At 34.4% G+C, this 21,413-nt stretch overlaps 1 protein-coding gene across 1 annotated transcript in view; it reads right to left on the bottom strand.

Annotated features, from left to right (window-relative positions):
* Positions 1 to 2,759: 2,759 nt before the first annotated feature.
* Positions 2,760 to 21,413, bottom strand: part of IKZF3 (IKAROS family zinc finger 3) — a 54,664-nt gene continuing 36,010 nt past the window's right edge. Inside the window, exons 7-8 of the mRNA XM_083376448.1 lie at positions 15,191 to 15,307; positions 2,760 to 3,583 (exon numbers count right to left, since the gene is read on the bottom strand). Coding sequence (XP_083232574.1) covers positions 2,874 to 3,583; positions 15,191 to 15,307 — 827 coding nt within the window. The 3' untranslated portion in view covers positions 2,760 to 2,873. The remainder of the gene's footprint in view (positions 3,584 to 15,190; positions 15,308 to 21,413) is intronic.

The following is a 21,413-nucleotide window of genomic DNA, read 5'->3' as shown; positions in this document are numbered from 1 at the left end:
ATTCTTTATGAGATTGGTCTATCACTCCCAATAGAAGGGCAGTATTTTTTCAATTTCTTTTTATCTCCTAATTAACATAAACGACCTAGTTCTGCTGCATGCTGCTTATCAAATGAGCAACAGATAAAATGACACCACCACCCCTCCCAGAAGATAGACTGTGGCAGCAGAAATGAAAAATCAGAATTCAGAACCAGAGGAGATCTGAGACCTTCAACTTCCCATTCCAAGCCAACCAAGCATTCCACTAAGGCAGGGGTAGGCTGCCAGCTGGCTCAGGAATTCTGGGAGTTGAAGTCCATGAGTCGTAAAAGAGCCAAGGTTGCCTACCCCTGCACTAAAGCTTGGTTGGAATTCCTCTATTGAGAAATTGTGTTGCTTAAGTATAATGTGTCCTATACCAAGGATAATATAGGAAAGACTTGTGAACTGGTTTTCTGAATTTGTTGCTTCTTTGTTCCCATATAGTGCTTTTCTCTTCTGCAAGATATCATTGAGACAGACTAAAAAATATTGCAGTGATTGATTACTAGCATAATACAACTGAAAGTAGTGAATCAGCACTTGTCAAATAAGGATAGAATTTTTTCCCCCGTGGAAAATGAATGTGGTAGTAGAAGATCTCCTAGAGAGAGAATTTGGCTTCCTATTTCCTTTGCAATTAAAACCTCTTATGCCTTTATTGTCCACATTGCTATTCATTCCTAAAAGGTCTGATGAGTGTAATGGGTAGAGAATGACTTGGCTGTAATAGAATGTGCATTTTAATCCCACTGTTATTAGGTTTCTTACTTCTCAATCTAGATGCCTTGTTTCAGGTATTAACTGACTGTTTTTTCCAGTTTACAAAGAAGGCTTATAATATCTAATCTAGACCAATATTAATAATAAAGTAAAATAGTCAGAGCCGTGTATATTGAAAATCATATTGTATTAAAATTATATCTACTCATTTACATTGAAGAAAAGACTTTAAAATAAGTGCTTTACAATATAAACTAAAAACAATAGAAATTTATGTTTAAAGCCAAAACATTCCACTGAGTTTTTCTAGAGAAGATTCTGAGCAGCCGTTAGTTGAAATAGCAGTGTTTATACACAATATTACCATATATTAGAATGACTTAGCTATTACGTGATAATATTAAATCTATTTGGATAATAGTTTGTTTCCTAGGTAAGAGAAAGGCTTGTTCTTTCGGAAGTATTAAAATGAAAGGAGATTAAGCAAACTTGAGTAAAAAATTACCAGCACAGTAATGCAAATCTTCCGACTGGCCTGAGTAATTTCTCTAGCCTTATAGAAACTTCTTTTTTTTTCTTAAGAATTCATTGAAGGAAAAAAAAAACTACATTTTGAAAGCTGATTCTGAACAAAGTTTCTTAGCATGTATTGGATTTTCCCCCTTTCCTGTTGAGAGATTTTTTTACTGTTCGTTGTATTTCAATATCCCTTCAATATTCCTCTACTTTTTTTGACCAGAAGAAACTCTGACATTTCATTGAAAATGTGACTCTCATTGAAATTTGGTGGGATGTCTTCATTTCCTCACACCCACCTTTCTATCTTCTTCATCAGTTCTGGGGTTTATCTTGAAGGACAGAAGATAATCAAATTGTCTTCTGCTTGGTGTGATTTTATAGCTAACAGTCTACTATTATCCCATATGAAGCAGCTTTTGGATTGGAACACTACTATTATAGAGGATAACTTCATTCCTAGAATAATAACAAATCAGTACTCAATATTCAACAAAAGCTGAAGGCATTCCCAGCAAATTTGACAAGTATCCTTGACACATGACTTCAAATATCTATTGAATACAAATAGCTATTACAGTGCATGTATCAAAGAATGTCACGTATAAGAAATTCTAAATTCTTCGTCTACAAATCTTTATCTAATGGTCATATAATGATATACCTTCATTTTTTTCATGAATGTCCAAAACATGATTATGCCAGCCCTACAACACTATCCCAAAGCTTATTTTTAATACTAAAGATGGCAATGAGTTACATGTTCAGCACTTTGGCTTCATAATGATTTAGATTTCAGTTCAGTCACAGGTTTCCACATTTTAAAAATTCCCTTATTGTTGGCATTCCTTGCATTTTAACCATATGAGTTCTAGATGTTTGCTAAATTGTAATTTCTTCTTGTAAGAAAATGAGGCCTGCCTTCAGTTTTGTCATTATACTTTTCTATATGTCATCATTATGTGCTTCTGGAGTGCTGCTGAAAGACATTGTGGAATGATTTGGGAGCTTTTTTTCTATATTGCAATTCTGAGACAAGAAGGTTAGAAATAGAATATGATGTCATTTGGAGATTTAGTAGAATTCTGAATAAGGCAGTTTGACAGCTTAATAGAAGTCTAGTATGGAAGAAATCTTTGTTTTCCTTAAAAAAACATGCGGCAAAATTATGCAGTAATGTTTGCTGGAGTTTAGGCAACACTACAGTATAATACAATAAACTCTTTGCCGCAAGACTTGTTTAACTAGACAAAAGATGACTAGACCAAATGTTAATACATTGCTATTAAAATGTTGAAAAGCAGAGAATCACTGAAAAATGAACCAGTTTTTCTAAAAGTTTATAATTTAAGGAGATCCTTATTTTTAAAAAGATCTTATTATGCTTCTATATAAGTAATTATAATCTGTTTAACCTTCCTAGTTCTGGTCAAAGAATGCTGAACACTTTAGTTCTATAAGTGAACTTCATAAAAATACCCATTCATACATCATGATCAGATGTGTTTTGTTTTTTGAGAAAACGCAGTATTTAACTATACTTCAAAATCTGGCTGATTTTGCAGTACAGATGCACATTGAGTCTCTCAGAAAATAACGGAGTAATTTTGCTTTCATATCAGCCCTATTCTGTGTTCACCCCGAATTATGTGAGAGGAGAACTCATATTTGTCATGGCTCCTGTGCCCACACATGTTACATTCGAAAGGGTCACGGAAACCATGACATCCCATATGGATAGTGAACATAACATAATCCAAGAAAAGAACACGACAATGATCACATCGATAGAATCCAACGGGTTCACCTTCTTTGTTGAAGACTTTCAAGACATCACAAGGACAAATGGTTGGTTGTCTGAACATGTCATATGCTCTAGGAATTTCCTTGAAAGTCAGGAGTCCATTCCTGGCCTGCAAAGGAGGAGGAACCATTTGACTTTGAAGGTAGGCATGATTCTGGTTCTCTTCTTGATTGTTATCTGAATCTGCAGAATGTTGACCACTATTGCTTGGAGAAAGGCCTTGTTCAGTAGGTATCTTGTCCCTCGGTTGGGTGTCACTTTTTTCCATTTTTTGTGGGTTATTATTAGGCATTTCAGTGTGAGTGAATGTAAGGGGGTACAGGCTGCTGATAACAGGCACCATCTCTGAAGTTGGAGCAGCTGAGGTCTGCACAAGTGGGCGCACTGGTTCTGCACCAAGATAGCCAATGGCATTGTTGAAGGCTTGCTCTGCCATGCATCCTGGCAGCATAGCCTCTCTCTCCTTTTCATATAAAAAGCCATGGCTGTAATTCATTTCAAAGTTGGGATGTTTTTCTCCTATGAAAGAAAATAATACTTGAGGAGTTAGAAAAAAGGTTTCAAAAACAGCAATATTTGCAATGGATGAAGGAGGCCACATCTTTGAATCTCAGATGTGCAGAATGTACATTTAATAAACAAACAAATACTTTCTCCATATTTTCTAGCTTGGTTCAAGTACTGGAAAATTACCTTTAAAGTAATACAAAAAAGGAAAAATTCTTCGGCAGGTAAATGCTGTACAATATAGAAACCTGTATTTCAGAAATAAAATCATGGAATCAGAGTTAACAGTTTCATCAAAACTGCTGACACAGCCAACTTTTTAACCTGCAGCAGACAATACTTTCATATTAAAACTTTGTAAGCTACACAATAGAAACTAGAAAAAAACCTTGAGATATTTATCACTGGCAGAACTATGAGTCAAGGACCTCCAGTATTTGGTGGATAGGAGTGAAACCATACGCTCACGTTTCTTTAATAATGTGCTTGAGAGTGCTGACAGCTTATTGCCAATCTCAAGACCCATCTGATAGTTCAAAGGAATTTTAAAAAATCCCCACAACATGACATTTCATTATGACTCATAATACCTATTCTAGAAAACATGAATCAAATAATATTCTTAAGCTAGGTTCTCAAGGGGCATCCTGAATATATGTCAATACATTTGCCATCCCTCCAAGTTGCTGAGATATGAGCAAAAGGATGCTGATATACTAAGTTGCTTGGAACTGAGTGATCATTTCTGTGGTAAAACTGAGAATTGTTTGCACTTGTTGAATATTGGCCAATATGTGCCTGAATGTACCATTCTTATCTTTACCATTAGAAGGAAATGCCCCAAATGGTACTAAGGCTGCTGCTATAGTCTATCGTGTCCTTATCAAAAATGTACTATGCAAAATCATTGAATGACCAAAGCCATGTTGGGCAGTGGAGGTCAATTTTTATGGGGCCATCTGTGATGAACATGGTATATGGAAAATTCCAAATGAAAATGAAATGAAAAATGAAAAATAAATTGTGTTTTTATGAAAATAAGACAAATGATATAATGTTTTATATATAATATAAAAGTAGTCTGAGTTGAATTGGTAAATACTTGCAGGGAAGTAAAGATATATATGTAATTATGAATAAAAAGGCTGCAGAAATGTCTGAACTAGAGTCATTTAAGTTGCTATGAGTATGTATGAGAACAGGAATTTATAGATTGGTGTTAATTGCATCTTATGCTCCACTGAATGGTAATAACCGAAAAACTACAGAGGAGTTTTAGGGAGAACTGTGCAACCTTTAAAATAAATGTGATTCAGAGGAAAATATTATTCTCTGAGGTGATATGATTGAATGGGTGAAAAGAAGATGATAAAAGAATACAGAAAAAGGATTGGGATGAATGAGAACAATGATTAAAATTTGCTTAGAAGTTCTGTTTGTTTCTAATACATAATTAAGCATAAATTTATTCATACATACTTATGTCAAAAAAATATTAGCCTAAAATCATAATTTATTTAATTCTATATAATGAGAAATTGAGAAAATTAGTGAAAGATACAAGAATAATGAAAGGCTCCAAATGAGTAACAGACCATTTTTTGTTAGTTCATAAATGGTTCTTTAAAAAAAAGACATAGGAAAGAAAGAAGTAAAAAATCTTAGAGCTGAAGTAAAAACCTGAGGGAAAAGAAAATGCAAATTATGTAAGGAAAAAAAAGAGAAGAAGATAGATTAAATTCCCAGCAGAATGAACATAAGTTAACAAGGGAAAAGAACATGAATACCGCTTAGAACAGAATGAAAAGAATTATGTTAGAGACTATCACAGAAATATCTAGAGTTACTCTAATGATCACTGTGGAAAAAATGTTGGGTGGGATGATGGTGGAAAAGGTTGCGGAGGAGGGAAAAATGCATGTAATGGGGATGCCACTGCACTCAAATAAGACACAGCAGAAATAACTGGACCTTGCTTACTTGCCCCAGGAACAGGCATCACCCAAAAGTTTCAAAGATACTTCATTAATCTCAAGAGATGTAGCATAAAAGGCATAGACATAATAAAAAAAACACTATCCTGATTTTAAGATAATCTATTCTGCTATTTTGCCAGGCTATACCAGGAAAAGAGTTTATTTATTCATATGAGCTTAAATGGACTGCAGAAGATGGTAGAGGGCAGGAAGGCCTGGAGGAACGTTGTCCATAGGGTCGCGATGGGTCGGACACGACTTCGCAGTTAACAACAATTCATATCCCACATTTCTTATATTCACAAATAACTCAAGGCAGCAAACATATTTAACATATTTTCCTCCTCCTATTTTACCCAGTGCAACAACCCTGTGAGATGAGTTGGGCAGAGATAGAATGACTAGCCCAAAGTCACTCAGCTGGTTTTCATGGTTAAGACAGAACTTGAGCTCACAGTCTCTTGCTTTCTGGGCAGGTGTCTTTTTTAATATATATATATAGACAATGGCTAAAATGATGATGATGTTTATCAACATCAAATAGATCTAACATTGAACATACAAAAAAATCCACCCTAGCTGGATGCTGGAAAGAAAATAATATTAAAAAAATCTTAGAAATTTTTCTCCCCTTACATGATGGGTCTAGAAATAATTATAAGGTTTCTCGTGTTTTTTTAACAAGAAAAATATATGAACAAATATTTCAGAGGAGGCAATCTCTCAGCATCTAATCAATATATATATTGTTTTTGTTGTGTTTATATATATAAAAGAACAGTCAACAGATTAACCCAAACATTACATAATCTTCAAATCCCTCTGTTAATTGTTTAATTTATAGAAAGTCCACAAACAGCTCCAGTCTCTTATAAAGCTGTCTAATCCATTGTCTTTAATCAATTTATTTAAAACTGCCTTCTGAACTCACTTTTGTTTCTCTTTATTCAGTTTAATGCCTAATGCCCAGAATTGGAGCAGAACTCCAAGCTAATAAGTGTACATTATTTCCCATCACATAGGTGTAATGCCTTTGTTAATGCAATCCAAAACAGCATTAGTCTAATTATGTGTTTCATCATAATTTTTGCTCATGTTCAGCTGGTAGTGTATTAAAAACTCTAAATCATTCTCAGAGGCATGGTGGTCAAGTCTGATTTCCCCAATCATGGATCTATATATTTGATGTTTTCTCTGATGCATCATCTGTTAGATACAACTAAATGTTCAAGTCTGTCAGTGTTATTTAATTTGTGGGGCTCTTTTTCTCTAATTTTTTTAGCCAATCACCACTTACTGGCATCTACCAATTTAAAAAGTTTCCATTCCATCCAACAGGTCATTTATAATAATATTTAATAGCAGGTGGCCAAGGTCAGAGCTCACTCAGTATGTTTATTCCAAAGAATAATCATTTAGTATTCTTTGTGTGAGCCTTTCATCTAAATCCTCTGCACTGCAGAACTGCAGAATCTCTAGCTCACACTTATCCATCTTGGGTGCAAGAATGTAATGAGAGGTTTTGCTTTTGCTAAAGACGGTGCTCAATGTCTGTATCACCTAACAGTATCAGTTTTCCCTTTAATATTCCATTTTCTACCAAGCTAAGGGATTACTCTGTCATGAAAAAGGGACAGACTGACATTTGTTCTCGACAACCAATTCTGAGTCCTAATAATCACAGCATTGTTTCTATATCTTCCAAAACATACGTCTTTATAATCTCTTCTAGTATCTTTCCCAATGCAGGTATTAGTTTGTGTGTTTCATATTACCTGATGGTCTGACTGTTTTCCAAAAGAATCAGCTTGTACATTTAGCAAATTATTACAGAAAATTGCGTGACACACATATGACCAGCACAAAGAAAAGCCCCCCCCAAAAGATACAAGTCCCAAATAACAGAAGTTGCAAAATAGTAGTACAAAAATGAATATTGCACTCCCATTAAACAGCAACAGGTCTAGGCACCCAAGTGGGAAGGAGAATAACAGATAAAGAGTGGAGTCAAATGAGAGTGAAACTGCAGCTTTAACTTCTGAAGATGGAATCAGCAGAACAGTTAAGTTCTTAGAAAAAAAATAATGATTACAGAGATTAGAATGAAGCAGGAAATTGTTTTTCCTGTGACATTCTAGGGAAGTAAAGGTTGGACGTTAAAGAAACAGAATAGAAAAAGTACTGATACTTTTGAATTATGGTATTGGACAAGATTCCTGACAATACCATGGATAGCAAAAAAAACAAAACAAAACAAAAAGGCAGGCACTGAACAAATCAACTAAGAGTTCTTATGCAAAGCACAATTTACCAATCTCAAACAAGCATACTTTGGAAACATTATAGATCTCTGGAGAAGTCTATTGTGCTAGGAAAGGTGGAAAGAAAGAGAAGGAAATGAAAGAGTGAGTACAAGTAGCAGGATGGATTGACTCAATTTTGGTCACCACGATGTAAACAAGATGTCGAGACTCTAGAAAGAGTACAGAGAAGAGCAACAAAGATGATTGGGGGACTGGAGGCTAAAACATATAGGGAACGGTTGCTGGAATTGGGTATGTGTAGTTTACCAAAGAGAAGGGTGAGGGGGTGACATGATAGCAGTGTTCCAATATCTCAGGGGCTGCCACAAAGAAGAGGGAGTCAAGCTATTCTCCAAAGCACCTGAAAGCAGGACAAGAAGCAACGGATGGAAACTAGTCAAGGAGAGAAGCAACCTAGAACTAAGGAGAAACTTCCTGACAGTTAGAACAACTAACCAGTGGAACAACCTGCCTCCAGAAGTGGTGAATGCTCCAACACTGGAAGATTTTAGGAAGAGACTGGACAGCCATTTGTCTGAAATGGTATAGGGTGTCCTGCCTGAGCAGGGGGTTGGACTAGATGACCTCCAAGGTCCCTTCCAACTTCTTCTTCTTCTTCTTCTTCTTCTTCTTCTTCTTCTTCTTCTTCTTCTTCTTCTTCTTCTTCTTCTTCTTCTTCTTATTATTATTATTATTATTATTATTATTATTATTATTATTATTATTATTATTATTATTATTATTATTATTACAGGAGCAATGGATGCACTGACAGAAGACTTGAGAGTTCAAAATAGAGACAGATAGTCTTGGAGAAAACCAAGAACCTGATACCAACTTGGTGGCACATAATCAATCCTATGTGGAACTTTTCACAGTTTTCTTCGATTTGATGGACAGCTTGGGGGGGGGGGGCTAGCTGATATATGGAGGTAGAAAAACAGTAATTCAAAGGATCCATTTCAAGACTGGACCTGATTTAGATTTCAAAGAACTTGGCTACTGAGGTTTATACCATATAGATATTATCAAACATTTTTTAGGATTATAATCTTGTGAGTTTGGTTTATAAAAGAAAACCAAATTCTTTTAGATGGAGACTAAATGAAATGTTGCTACAGAAAGAAGCAGTAGCAAAGGATTGTAAAAAGAAATTAAAATAAGTTTTTGAAAATAATGTAGGTAAAGGCACTAATTTAAGAATAGTTTGACATGTTGGTAAAATTTTTATTATATTATTTAATACAACATAATAGTGAACTTAAAAAGAAGAGCCAAGAGAAAACATAAGCTATTTTGGATGAAACAAAGAGGGGGAGGGAGGGGAAACAAGTAAACCAGGAAAATGACTAGCATGTAAAATATAAAAAGAAGAAGAAAATAACCTAGAGTCACTTGGTTGAGTTAGAAACTGAATGAGTGAATGAATGAATGAAATGATAAGAAAGAGATACAGCTCTAATGGACAATGCATCCATACAAAAAACATCCCATAAATAGTATTCCAATTTATATAAAGGAGATATCTTACTAAAGAAAATAGATGAATATCTAAAGAAATAAAGTTTATCAAGGGTTGCAGAGGAGCAAAAACTACATTATGAATGGACCTCTAACAATAAGAGTTGCTGAAGTTGCTGAAGATATTAAAAAAGTTAAACCAGGAAAGGTGCTTGGACCAAATGGATTGCCAGGTTCTTATGTTTTGAGGATGAACTTTGACAACCTTTACAAAACACAATGAATTTTATCTTACTGGGAGGGAAAATCCCGGAGATTTGGAAAAGGACCAATATAAACACCAATGTAGATTTTTACATAAAGGACAGTTAAAGGATAATGTTACAAATTTGTTGGATACTTTGGAATATTTAGAGCAACATAATGAAAAACAAGCCACACTGATTTTCTTAAGATCTAGAGAAGGCTTCTGACAATTTGAATTGGGCCTCTTTGTTCAAGGTTTTGAAAGATATGCATTTATACATGACATAAGCATGAATAATTGTTAATGAAAACAGTGGAACTAACAAAACCATGTGAAATACAAAAAAAGAACAAGACAAGGATTCCCACTGTCTCTTCTCTTATTTATTTAGGTTCCTGAAATACTAAATAGAGATAGAAGATAAGATGAGAGAACTCTGGGAATGAAGATTTGAAAAGAGATTTAAAAGTTAAGGGCTTTTGTAGATAATTTGGTGTTGGTTCTGGAAGATCCTCTAAAGAGAACTGAAATATTAATGGACAAATTAAAATTATTTGGTGCACTAGCAGGTTTTAAGAAGGTAAAATATTTGGATGTCATTAGGTCAAATATGATTGCATGTTATTTCAAAATAGTTATGTTAAGACATGGAATGAAATTAAATGATACATTAAGATGTGGGAAGCTAAAATTGTTGCTGGAAAAAAATTCTATGATAACAATGAATGTTTTGCTTAGAATGATGTTTTCATTTCAGACAGTACCTGTTTTGATAACTCATGCACCATTTAAACAGTGTCAGAAGGATATGTGTAAATTTGTGCATGGAGAAAAAAAATAAGTTGCATACAGTATAAAGTATTATAAGATGCAAAGGAGAGAAGAGGATTGGCAGACCTGATTTGAGATTGTATTTCATAGCTCGCTTTTGGTCTGGATGAGAAACAGAAGTATACGACCTAAGATGTGAGTGGCATGGATATTTGTGACACAATAAAGTCAAGGTTAATAGGGATTTTAAAAACTATTATATTGGATGCACAATATTAAGAATATGGAATATGGACATTCAGGTTGTGCCTGAAAACACCTTTGTGACTGTCAGCACAAGAGGCATTTTATAAAGAGATAATAGGCAAATGCAAATGGCTAACTTATCACAAGATACCAGAATCTGGACAAGAGAAATATAATATAAAATCAAGAAAAGAACTGGTGGCAGAGGGATATAGTTTTCAATAGTTTCCTTATTTACAATTATTAAAAAGATTTAAAGTAAATAAAAGAGTTTAGGATTTTGAAGATTGTAAGACTGACTTTGAAATAGAATTAAGTACATGTAATTGCTAAAATGTATAACATTTTTATTGAAACTTGAAACAGAAGAAAACAGATGAACACATGCATGATAAAGTAGCCTCAATTTTTTGGTTATAATATGCAGCTGTAACAATGGAAAATATATGGATGAAAGGACTGATATTAACATTAATCTTAAAGAGAATTTTTATAAAATGATGTACCATTAGTATATATCACCAGAAAAATTGTCTAGAATGTTTAAAGGCATTCCAAATCTATGCTGGAAATATAAACAACAAGAACAGATATTTTACATTTTGATGGACCTGTAAAAAAAAGCTACAAAAATTCTGGATTCAGATATACATATTAATTCACAGGATTTTAAACATTAATGTACAATTGAGACCAGAGGTTCTTCTTTCAGGATTAATGGAGAAACGCTTGGGAAAAAAAGTCATGGAACTTTGTTTTGGTACGTTAGAATTGCAGCAAGATTACAGTATTGTATGCACATAAATAAAAAGATTTGACATCAGCCACAATGGAGGAATGGATGGAGAAGATGATGGAAGTAGCTGAGATGAACAAATTCATTTATCTGATCAGAGAAAAGACAATATTTGTTTATTGCTAACTGGAAACCCCTTACAGACTTCCTTGTATGAAAGAGAAAAAAACTTGTGATTTATGATTTTGATGATTAGACAGAATAAATCATAGAAAGAAGACAGCTATGTTGTAATCATAAAGTAAGAGGAAAATTCATACTGTTATACTTATAACTGCTGTGAAGAAAATCAGAAGCTACTTTTTGTATGGTTTATCTTCATACTTTTCTATTTTTCTCTTTGTTTTCTTTTATTTTTAGTTTTGTCTTTGATTTGTTTTCTTCTTTTCTTTTTCTCACTTTATATTAATTTATATTAGTCTATCTTATTTTATAAAAACTCTAGCATAATTATATCAAGTAGGAAGTTGGCTTTGTAGTCTTTACAGATATCTTATCTTGTTTTTATACTCACTGTGAATCAAAAGTTTGATGTTTGTAAATACCAGCACATGCTGATAGGTGCAGTGGGAAAAATAGAGAACAGGTTTAAAATGATCTTCCTTTCATAGAAGTTACTTAGATCACCAGATTAAGGTAAAGGTAAAGGTTCCCCCACATATGTGTGCTAGTCGTTTCCAACTCTAGGGGCTGGTGCTCATCTCTGTTTCAAAGCCGAAGAGCCAGCACTTGTCTGAGGACATCTCCGTGGTCATGTGGCTGGCATGACTAGATGCCAAAGGCGCACAGAACGCTGTTACCTTCCCACCGTAGTGGTCCCTATTTTTCTACTTGCATTTTTACATGCTTTCGAACTGCTAGGTTGGCAGAAGCTGGGACGAGTAACAGGCACTCACTCTGTTACGCGGCACTCGGGATTCGACCCGCCAAACTACCGACCTTCTGATCAACAAGCTCAGCGTCCTAACCCACTGAGCCACCGCGTCCCTTTGAGCCACCGTGTCCCTTATCACCAGATTTTTGGCATTTCTGCTCAATAGACAAGATGACTAACAATGTCTAGGCCACTATATGTTCTTCTTTATCAATTGGATCTGAACAGCATGATAATTTTGCACATAATATAAAAGAAAATGATGCAATAAAAGAAAAATAATGCAATCAGATGTACATTAAAATGCATTCAATAAAAAGCTAGGAATCATGTTGCTTCAGCATTCAGGTGACAGCAGGCCAGCTAGAGGGGTACACAATACAGGTAGATCTCAACTTACAGCTCAAAATTTATGGTGGTGAGATATTTGTTAAGCGAGTTTTGCCATTTTTTGCCCCATTTTGCAACATTTCTTGTCTCACTTGTAAAGAGAATCACTGCAGCTGATAAGTAAGCAACACAGCTGTTAAGTGAATCTGGCTTCCACATTGCCTTCACTTGTCAGAAGGTCGCAAAAGGTGATCACATGACCTTGGGACACAGCAATGGTCATAAACAGGAACTAGTTGCCAAGCATCTGAATTTTGATCACATGATCATGGGCACGCTGCAAAGATCCAAACTGAAAAACGATCATACGTCACTGTTTTCCGTGCCATTTTAACATTGAACACTCACTAAACGAACTGTTGAAAATCAAGGATCATCTTTAGTACCTTATAGGCTCTGTACTTGTAACCTGCCACAGTAAAACACACATTATCACTGATTTAAAATACAGCATTCCTGCACCCATCCCTCTATACTTATCATTCTTCAAGATTAGGGTGGTTCTCTGTATTTTATTTTCACAGCAGGAAGCTCATAGCAGATCAAGGGTTTGTACCTCCAAATGCTTTGATTTATTGACCTCTGCTGGAGGAAGAGTTATTGATTACGTATAGAACATTAAAATCTGTAATGTTGAGTCAAACTTTGTATCTCCTCAGTTCTCCAAGCACAACAAAAATAATCTGCTTTTTTTTGCAACTATCACATTTTGGATTCATCTCCAATATTTGCAATGAAGCTTGCACAGCAGAAAATCTGTGTCACTGCAAATACACTCTGATCAACACATTCTTACACAGAACCATATCTGAAGTTTAATATATGGCACCACCAAACAGTTTTGCATAGCTTTTGATGTAAATAACGGAGGGAGGTCTTTGCGGTTAAGGTGAACAATTGTTCCCCCTTCATTTTTGCGAAGTCAGAGGAAAAATATTAGGTCAACTTTTTTTTTAGTTCAATGACAAAGACAGAAACAGTAAAAAGGAATTATAGTTGTAAGATCTTTAGATAAATATATAGTATTATAGAGCTCTTTATATAATTGTGGTGGGCTTAATTTGGGCGTGGGGAGCAGGGAAGAAAAGGTTTGGACATATATGTATCTTAAGAAACAATGTTTCCTTCTATTCTGAATGGAAATAGAATGATACACAAAATCAGAGTTCTAAGGGCTAGTGTGTAAAGATTTATATTATGTCATTTAGATCAAACTCTGGAAGAGGTATGCCTGTGATTTAGTGGGTTTTTATGAATCTTCAAAAGTTAAATGAAGTTGCTACCAAAAACTACCCAAACAAATGGCCAAAGCCTTTAACACTGTACTAAAATCCACACTGAGAATATTTAATAGGCTCCTATCAAGTTGGGTAAAAAGCTGAGAAGTCAAGTAACCACCATTTTTTCCATTTGAGAAATATATTTGATTTGAAATGGCCTGTATAATTAAAAATATTTTTTCTCTCTTATACTCTGGTTAGTATGAAATGTATATTCAATTTATTTCATATTTGATATTATAAAGTTCTTAGGAAATATTACAAATCCTAGAAATTAAAAAGATATAATATATATATATCTTCAGTAAGGGTTTTTTTTTTGCCTTTTTTCTCTTTTTCAACAAATTATTTCAGATATAGTTCAACAAATCACACCCCCATTAATATTCTCCCAATACAATTATCAGATGCCTAAAATATCTTGCATTATAATAAACATATTTTTAAAAGCCAGTATTAATGACAATGATATTATTTTATTATAAACAATCATGCTAATCAATAAGTTTTAATTGTACAAACAACTGATGTGACCTAACAATCATAATATTTATTTTAAAAAATTCCCTACTGAATCAATATTCAGTTTATCTAATTAGTAAATAGTAGAAAATGATTCTCAATCAACAAACAGAATGTCTCTGCAGTAACTTTACTTTTAACACTGCTTCATCTTGCTCTCTGACAATGGTAAAGAATGAGACATTTTACTTTTGTGGCAGTTTATTCTATATTTCAAAAAATTTATTGCTCAGCTTTTGAAAATTCACAAATACTTATCAATGAAAGGCAGTCGGCTAAAACCAATTTTGCTAAAAATATTTATTATAATGTCTATTTCATGGAGGAAGAATTAATGCCCCCCCCCCAATATAAGAGAAAGGAGACAGAACTATTTGCTTTGAAGTAGCTGCATATACTTTGGTACCAGGATCTTTTGTATTGCAGCTGCCTTGATTAGTTGACATACTGTGAAATCAGTGACAATTCTCAGTCTAATGCTTTGTGGTCTGAAAGAGTCATATATCATCCAGAAACCTCTGCTCTGTATATTTCAGGGGCTGGTCTGCATGTGCCACAGATACATATAAATCCATTCATGTCATTGTAAAGAGGGAAGAAGGAAATACAGTAATGGCTCTTCCTTATTTGATATATTACAGTTGTCTAACAAATGCAAGTTTATGAATTTATTCGTAAGAAGAAGAACCATGTCATATTTCCACTGCTTTCAATGACTATACGCAAAAGAGAGTCCATTAAAAACATCCTTACCAATAAATTTCTGTGGCATGGAACGTTTTCGTTTGGCAACATTGCTTGCTAAGCGGTCCAGGACAAGGGCCCGCTCAGTCCCCATTTCACTTCTGATGTGCCTTCTCTCTGAACTTTCTAGATTGGGAAAATCAAACAGAAAAATTAGAATGAAGTCCTTAAAAGCAAGTTTTAAAGGAAGACCTACACGCCCACAACTATTAATTTAGCAGAGCTGCATGGGATTAATTGTGTGGGTTTTTTTTTCTTTTCTTCTGCCTCTCTTATTCTCATACCTCCGTTTCACTAATGTGGTCAGCAGAGCTGGAGCAAAACAGAAGACACATCCAAATTTTGCAGTTCTCAGGTTCACAAAGCCTCACAGAATTAACATCTAGATTATACACTTCCTCTTGTTAATGAACAAGACCTGGTAATTTATGAAACACAGAGGAAGATATTGTCCCACCCAAATTTCCATCTGATTTTTGAGAGCAATAACAAGACACCTATGGCCCCTGAAGATGTAAGAGGCACGGGCGCATGGTGAATATTCAAACCCTTGAAATGCCGATCCACTGATGAAATCTTACTATCGCCACCTATGAAATATCAATTATTACCATAATTGTAACAGTAATATTCAAGATTGCAGTATATTATCACTAGGCTATATGTAGAAACTTAATAAGAATAGACTGCTCGAAGACTATTCCATGTACAAGGGATCGTGGTAATAATGATTATAGCAGTAATATAAGCAAAAAATAAACTCGCACAACAAAATTTCATGGTGGCTGGGTTAATAACACATGCTAATTTCTATCTACAATGCATTATTCTCTTAATTTCAATGAAATAGTATATCATATTTTGTTTTATTAGGGTTTAGAGCACCATGAGGACAAAACAACAGAATGTAGGGGGTTTCTTGGTTAGGAAATGTTCTTATCACATTTTATTACAATGAGCCGCTCCACAACCAAACCAAGGAGGTAGGTTTGTAAATGGAATAATTGCCATAATAAAACTGCCCCATTTTTCCATTTTCTTAATATTTTGTGAGTCTTAGTGAATGTTTCCATTGCAGCTATATTCCAACTCCTTTCAGTGCAGTAGCACATGGCAACCCCCTCCTCCTCCAAGGATAACACTCAGTTCATTTCATTCAGTTATATGTCTTCATACAAAATGTATAAAACTGAAACCTTGTAGCATTGGCGTAAACATGTCAATTTGCTTTGGTAGGCATAGGGGCCGGCTGCAGTCATGTAAGAAGTGACTTTCATATGCAGATGAAAAAGTAAAACTATTGAAATTGTGTTTTAGTCAATTTTAGACTTCCTGCATAGATAATTGGTGTTTGCAGGAATTTGATGGCACTGGTCATTTTGACAGTCCAATGGAATGGGGGGTTGGCCTTGTGATGAGCTGTCTAAGAAACCCTAGGGAACAGGTGCCAGGCCACCCCCACACTCTCAGATACTTTTACCTCCTAACATTTGATGTTTTGCTCCTTTATTAACTTTATAAACAGGACATAATTTTAGCTGAGAAATATAGTACACTGACATTAGCAAGAATTTTGTAATCTGAGTTGATCATAATTTTGAAAAGCCATTGTCCAAGCAAGTTTCCAGTCTCTTGAGATTGGCTTCAGTCCCAAACTATTTATTAAATTCTAGAATTTGCCTACACTTAAGATGAAATGTTCTTATTTTGATCTTGACTGAATACATATAATTTTTGCAATAAGGTGATTTTTCCAAATGGGCTTTCTTTTTTTTTCCTCTCCAAAAATATTCCTATTGCCCATTTTTTTTGAAGCAAAACCTTGTATTATAGTCTTTTAATTTATCTAATATTTTTTTTAAAGTTCTGAATAAAAAGCTTCCTCTCCCTCTATATTGCAATCCTTTATAAATTAAATAAAATGTCCCCTAAAAACAAAGATACATCTTGGAGAAGAAAAGCTTAAATACATTTTTCTAGATTTTTTTTAACCACAGTATATTTTTATGAAATGATTTGTAAAAAAAAATATGTAAAACAGACAATATCTGGGAGCACCTTTAAAAAAGTATGGTACATACATTGGATTTATCAATCAGTCTTGCCAGATTACCTATATCTAATTTTTCATTAGTGGATTATAGCAAGGCTGCATCTGTAATATATTTTGTAATATATTTCAGCAATGGGGTAGGTGAAGTACCTCATGCTGTTCTGATTAGCAGCTACTTACTGTAAGTATAACCATAATAAGTAAATACATAGAACAATCAACAATCATGCTCTAACATCAACAGATCTGCTTCAAGATGAACTGATCAAACTGAACTCGAGTGGAGTGTAACGAGGTTCAGTCCTGTATTTCAATGATTTTTGGTTGAGGAAAGAATTAATGCTTATCAGATCTGCTGATAAAGCTCTACAACAGCTTCTCAAAGTATTTGTCAAAAAATTTGAGGAGTTGTAAGATCATGGATTGGGGGAGATTCCTGAGAGAATGTCTTCTCAGCAGTTCCTCATGAGCAGGCTTACCACTTCAATGAAAACTTTTGCAAAGCAAAAAAATAATATTATACTTCCAGAGCCTATATAAAGATTAATGTTTTTTTGTTTTCTTTGTAGTTTCACTTTTTCCCCCCACCCACCTCCATTACATTTGACTTTTTAAGGAAGAATAATCATGCCTTGAGCAGGACCATCAATTCCCATCTTAGAATTATGAATGAGGAAGAGAGGCAGCTATCAGATTACAGGGAAGAGAAAGTTCAAGAATAGGGGACAAGATTTTAAAGTATCAGAGTCTAAAGGAAATAGATGATCATGCAATGACTTTATGGTACTGCGACTATATGGAGGAAAAGTACCAAACCCAGTTTAAAGGCTGTAGTGGTTTGCAAGCTTTAGTATTTAAGAGCAGGTGATTTAAAGGAAGAAGTTCATGATTGTAAAAGCTCAGGGGAAAAACCCATCCATTTCTATTCTTTTTTTTGGACTTTCTTGAGTTAAAAGTAGGGAGAGAGTAAGTTACAATAACATAATCACCTGATCCACACACCAATTAAAATCAGTGTGGGAATTAAGTTTTTGCCTATATTTGTATTTTGTCTCATAAATTAATAATATAAAAATGTGTTATTTTATTTGAAAATAAATATTGCTTGGTTTGGGCTTCAGAAATAAGCAAATTTATCCTGGACATTTAAAAGAAACAGTTTTAAATCTCCAATGATTTCTAAGTTGTGAAGTTCTAGCATATTTTTTTTTGATACGTGAGTTATTTTATAAATAAGTAGTATTTTTATTTCTTGCCCAATCCTAACCCAAATGAAATAATTAGTTTTATTCATGTACTGGGTTATGCAAACCGATTCATCATGCTAGATCACTGTATTTGAGAACCTCTGTCTAGAAGACTGAAACAAAATTTCAATCTTTACAAAGTCCTGTTAGGGAACAAGAATCAAGTGCATCAAAGAGACTGGAAATGTGGCTTAGCAACAATATTTATTTAAAAAAAAACCCAGACATTAGTCAATAGCATCTGGCTGCAGAAACATTAAGTCCAATTTTAGGCTACATCAACAAAGGTATAGTTTCCAAAACTATAATGTAGTACTTCCACTTTATTCCACATTAGGCATCCCTCATTTTAAGATCTGTATTTAGTTTTGAGTGTTATCTCTGCACTTTAAAAAGATAGAAAAATCTGGAGGGGGGGTAACTTGGGAATTAGAAACTACATCCTCTTCACAGCAATTGAAAGAATTGAAAATATTTAGCCTTGAGAAATAAAAAGTGAGTGTAGCTAAAAAAAAAAGTTCCATTAAAAGTCTAAGCAGGTGTTACACAGGAGATGGGGAGAGCAGTAAGTCTCCTGTTTGTTTTGATATGAAATTTATTTGCATTCCTGCCGTAGATGAATTGCACTTGGTGCCCAAACTCTATCATCATTTTATAATATAAAATAGTTATGCATTTCAGTCCAGTCTCTCTTTTTTAAATTAGAAAAATAAAACAAGAAGTTTGCAAAACAAAAGCAATACATTGCAATGCAGAAAAGAATCTCATAAGTCTTTTTTGTTTAATTATTTGAATGACTGTTGATACTCTTAACATTCTTTCATCAGACCTGAAATAACACTTACCAATTATATTTAATGCAATACTAAGGTAATCTGTAGTTGTGGTTTTCAAACTATGTTCTTCTGAGTGCAATAGGTTTATCAGTAGTTTCTTAATGAGAAGATTTATAAAAGCAGACAAACTTGCTAAAAAGTAGTGTCCTTAAGATATTTTCCTTCGTTTGAAAGATAGGATCAAATGCTAAACATGCTCGAGGTCACTCATTCACAGCAAAAGCACACTCAGAAACCACTTCATTCTAATATGTTAGGACTTAAAACACAGAAAATCTTGGAATACCATCCATTCAGAATTTCAGCTCCTTAGGTTAAGCATTGTAAGAAGAGTTTACTGGGAGGAGTTCAAAGACCTGTCAAACTAGAGATTTTGTTCTTCACAGATGCCAGATTGATGGCTCAAAAACTCATTGCTGTTTATGCCAAGAGTAGCTAAGATGACTATGATCTGCCCCACTGGAAGAGGTTTATCAAGAAAGAAAGAAGTGCTTTAAAAGCTTCAAACACAGAGACATAATACCGTACCATAATATTGTGCCTATTGCTCTGTAAGTTCTCCCTTGACATGTTTAGTCAACTCAGTTTTAAACTCAGAGGTATTTGAATTGGCTGTGATAGTAATCATAAAAATGGGACCAAGGCAGATTACTTTATTTGCCAACTTGCACTTTACACAGCAAGTGCTATTTATTTATTTATTTATTTATTTATTTATTGTATTGTATTTGTATACCGCCCTTCTCCCGAAGGACTCAGGGCGGTGAACAGGGCACATATAAAAAATACAAAATACAAAAATTAAAAAAGAATTAAATAGTAGCCCAGCTAAAACAATCAATAACAATATAAAAATCCCCATTAAAACCCCAGCATATCCCCCATCAAGCCAGGCCGGCTTGTTCAAATAGATGGGTCTTCAGACCGCATCGGAAGGAGCGAAGGTCAGGTGCCATCTATTGAAGGCATAGGGCCATCAAAACACGCATTTCCTAAATCGTGCTTTGGAAAATTTGTCAGAACTGGTGAGGGGGAAGAATATGATTAATCACCACTGTGGCTTTTTGTTTCTTTCTTAGGACATTATCTTGACCAAAAAAAAGACAGTCCCACTATACAGCACACTATATATCATTCTCTTTGGTGTAGCAGCTAAGACATCAGGCTAGGCCAGGGGTAGGCAACTCGGCTCTTTTATGACTCATGAACTTCAACTCCCAGAATTCCTGAGTCAGCTATGAGTCATAAAAGAGCCAAGGTTGCCTACCCCTGGGGTAGGCACTTAAAGTATGTGAGTTCCAGTCCTGCTTTAAGCATGAAGCCAGCTGGGCCAGTCATTCTCCCAGTTACCACATGTCATGACTGACTTCAAAGCACCAAAAAACTAACAACAACCCCCCAACCCCACCCCCCAAAGTATGCAACTTCATTCCTATTTTCAATTCAAGGACTGGGGTTGTGGGAGAATAATGCACATAAATTTTCAGAAATGCCTAATCCTACGTTCAATTTTGTTTTGTAGTTGAGATTCTTTTGTGTATTTCTAAACTTCATAATACTATCCCAGCATTGAAGCAAACAATTGATGCCTTTGATAAAATAGCAGGATACCCTATAATTTGTTCCAAAATCAGAATTAATGCCTATAGGTGAAAATTTGGTTAGCCATTCATTTAAAGAACATCAATTCTAAATTTTTACCATATCCATTGGATATCTAGGTATGTGTATATCAAAGGATATAACTCAGTAGTATCATATAATATAAATAAAATACAAAGAGAGGTTTCTTCAGATATCAATAGTGGGAGCCATTAAACCTTGCCCTTTGGGGAAAGGTAAATGAATATTTTTCACAAATTATTTTATATTGCTTTATATAGTATTAAATATATACTGACCAACAATCAGTGTTAATTTTCCAATTTGGGCAATTTTGGAATTCTTTTCAAATTTTGGAATATTGGTTGGAATGGACAATATTAGGATCTAAGTATACTAAAAACGAAAAATCTCTTGAAACAATTGCATCAGTTAGAAAAGTATGGGATGTTCACTTTTCCTTAATTTCAAAATATTCAAAAATCCACACCAAA

This window comes from Vipera ursinii (assembly GCF_947247035.1).
Source record: "Vipera ursinii genome assembly, chromosome: Z".
NCBI classification, from domain to species: Eukaryota; Metazoa; Chordata; class Lepidosauria; order Squamata; family Viperidae; genus Vipera; species Vipera ursinii.
This window is presented reverse-complemented; position numbering and strand designations above follow the sequence as displayed.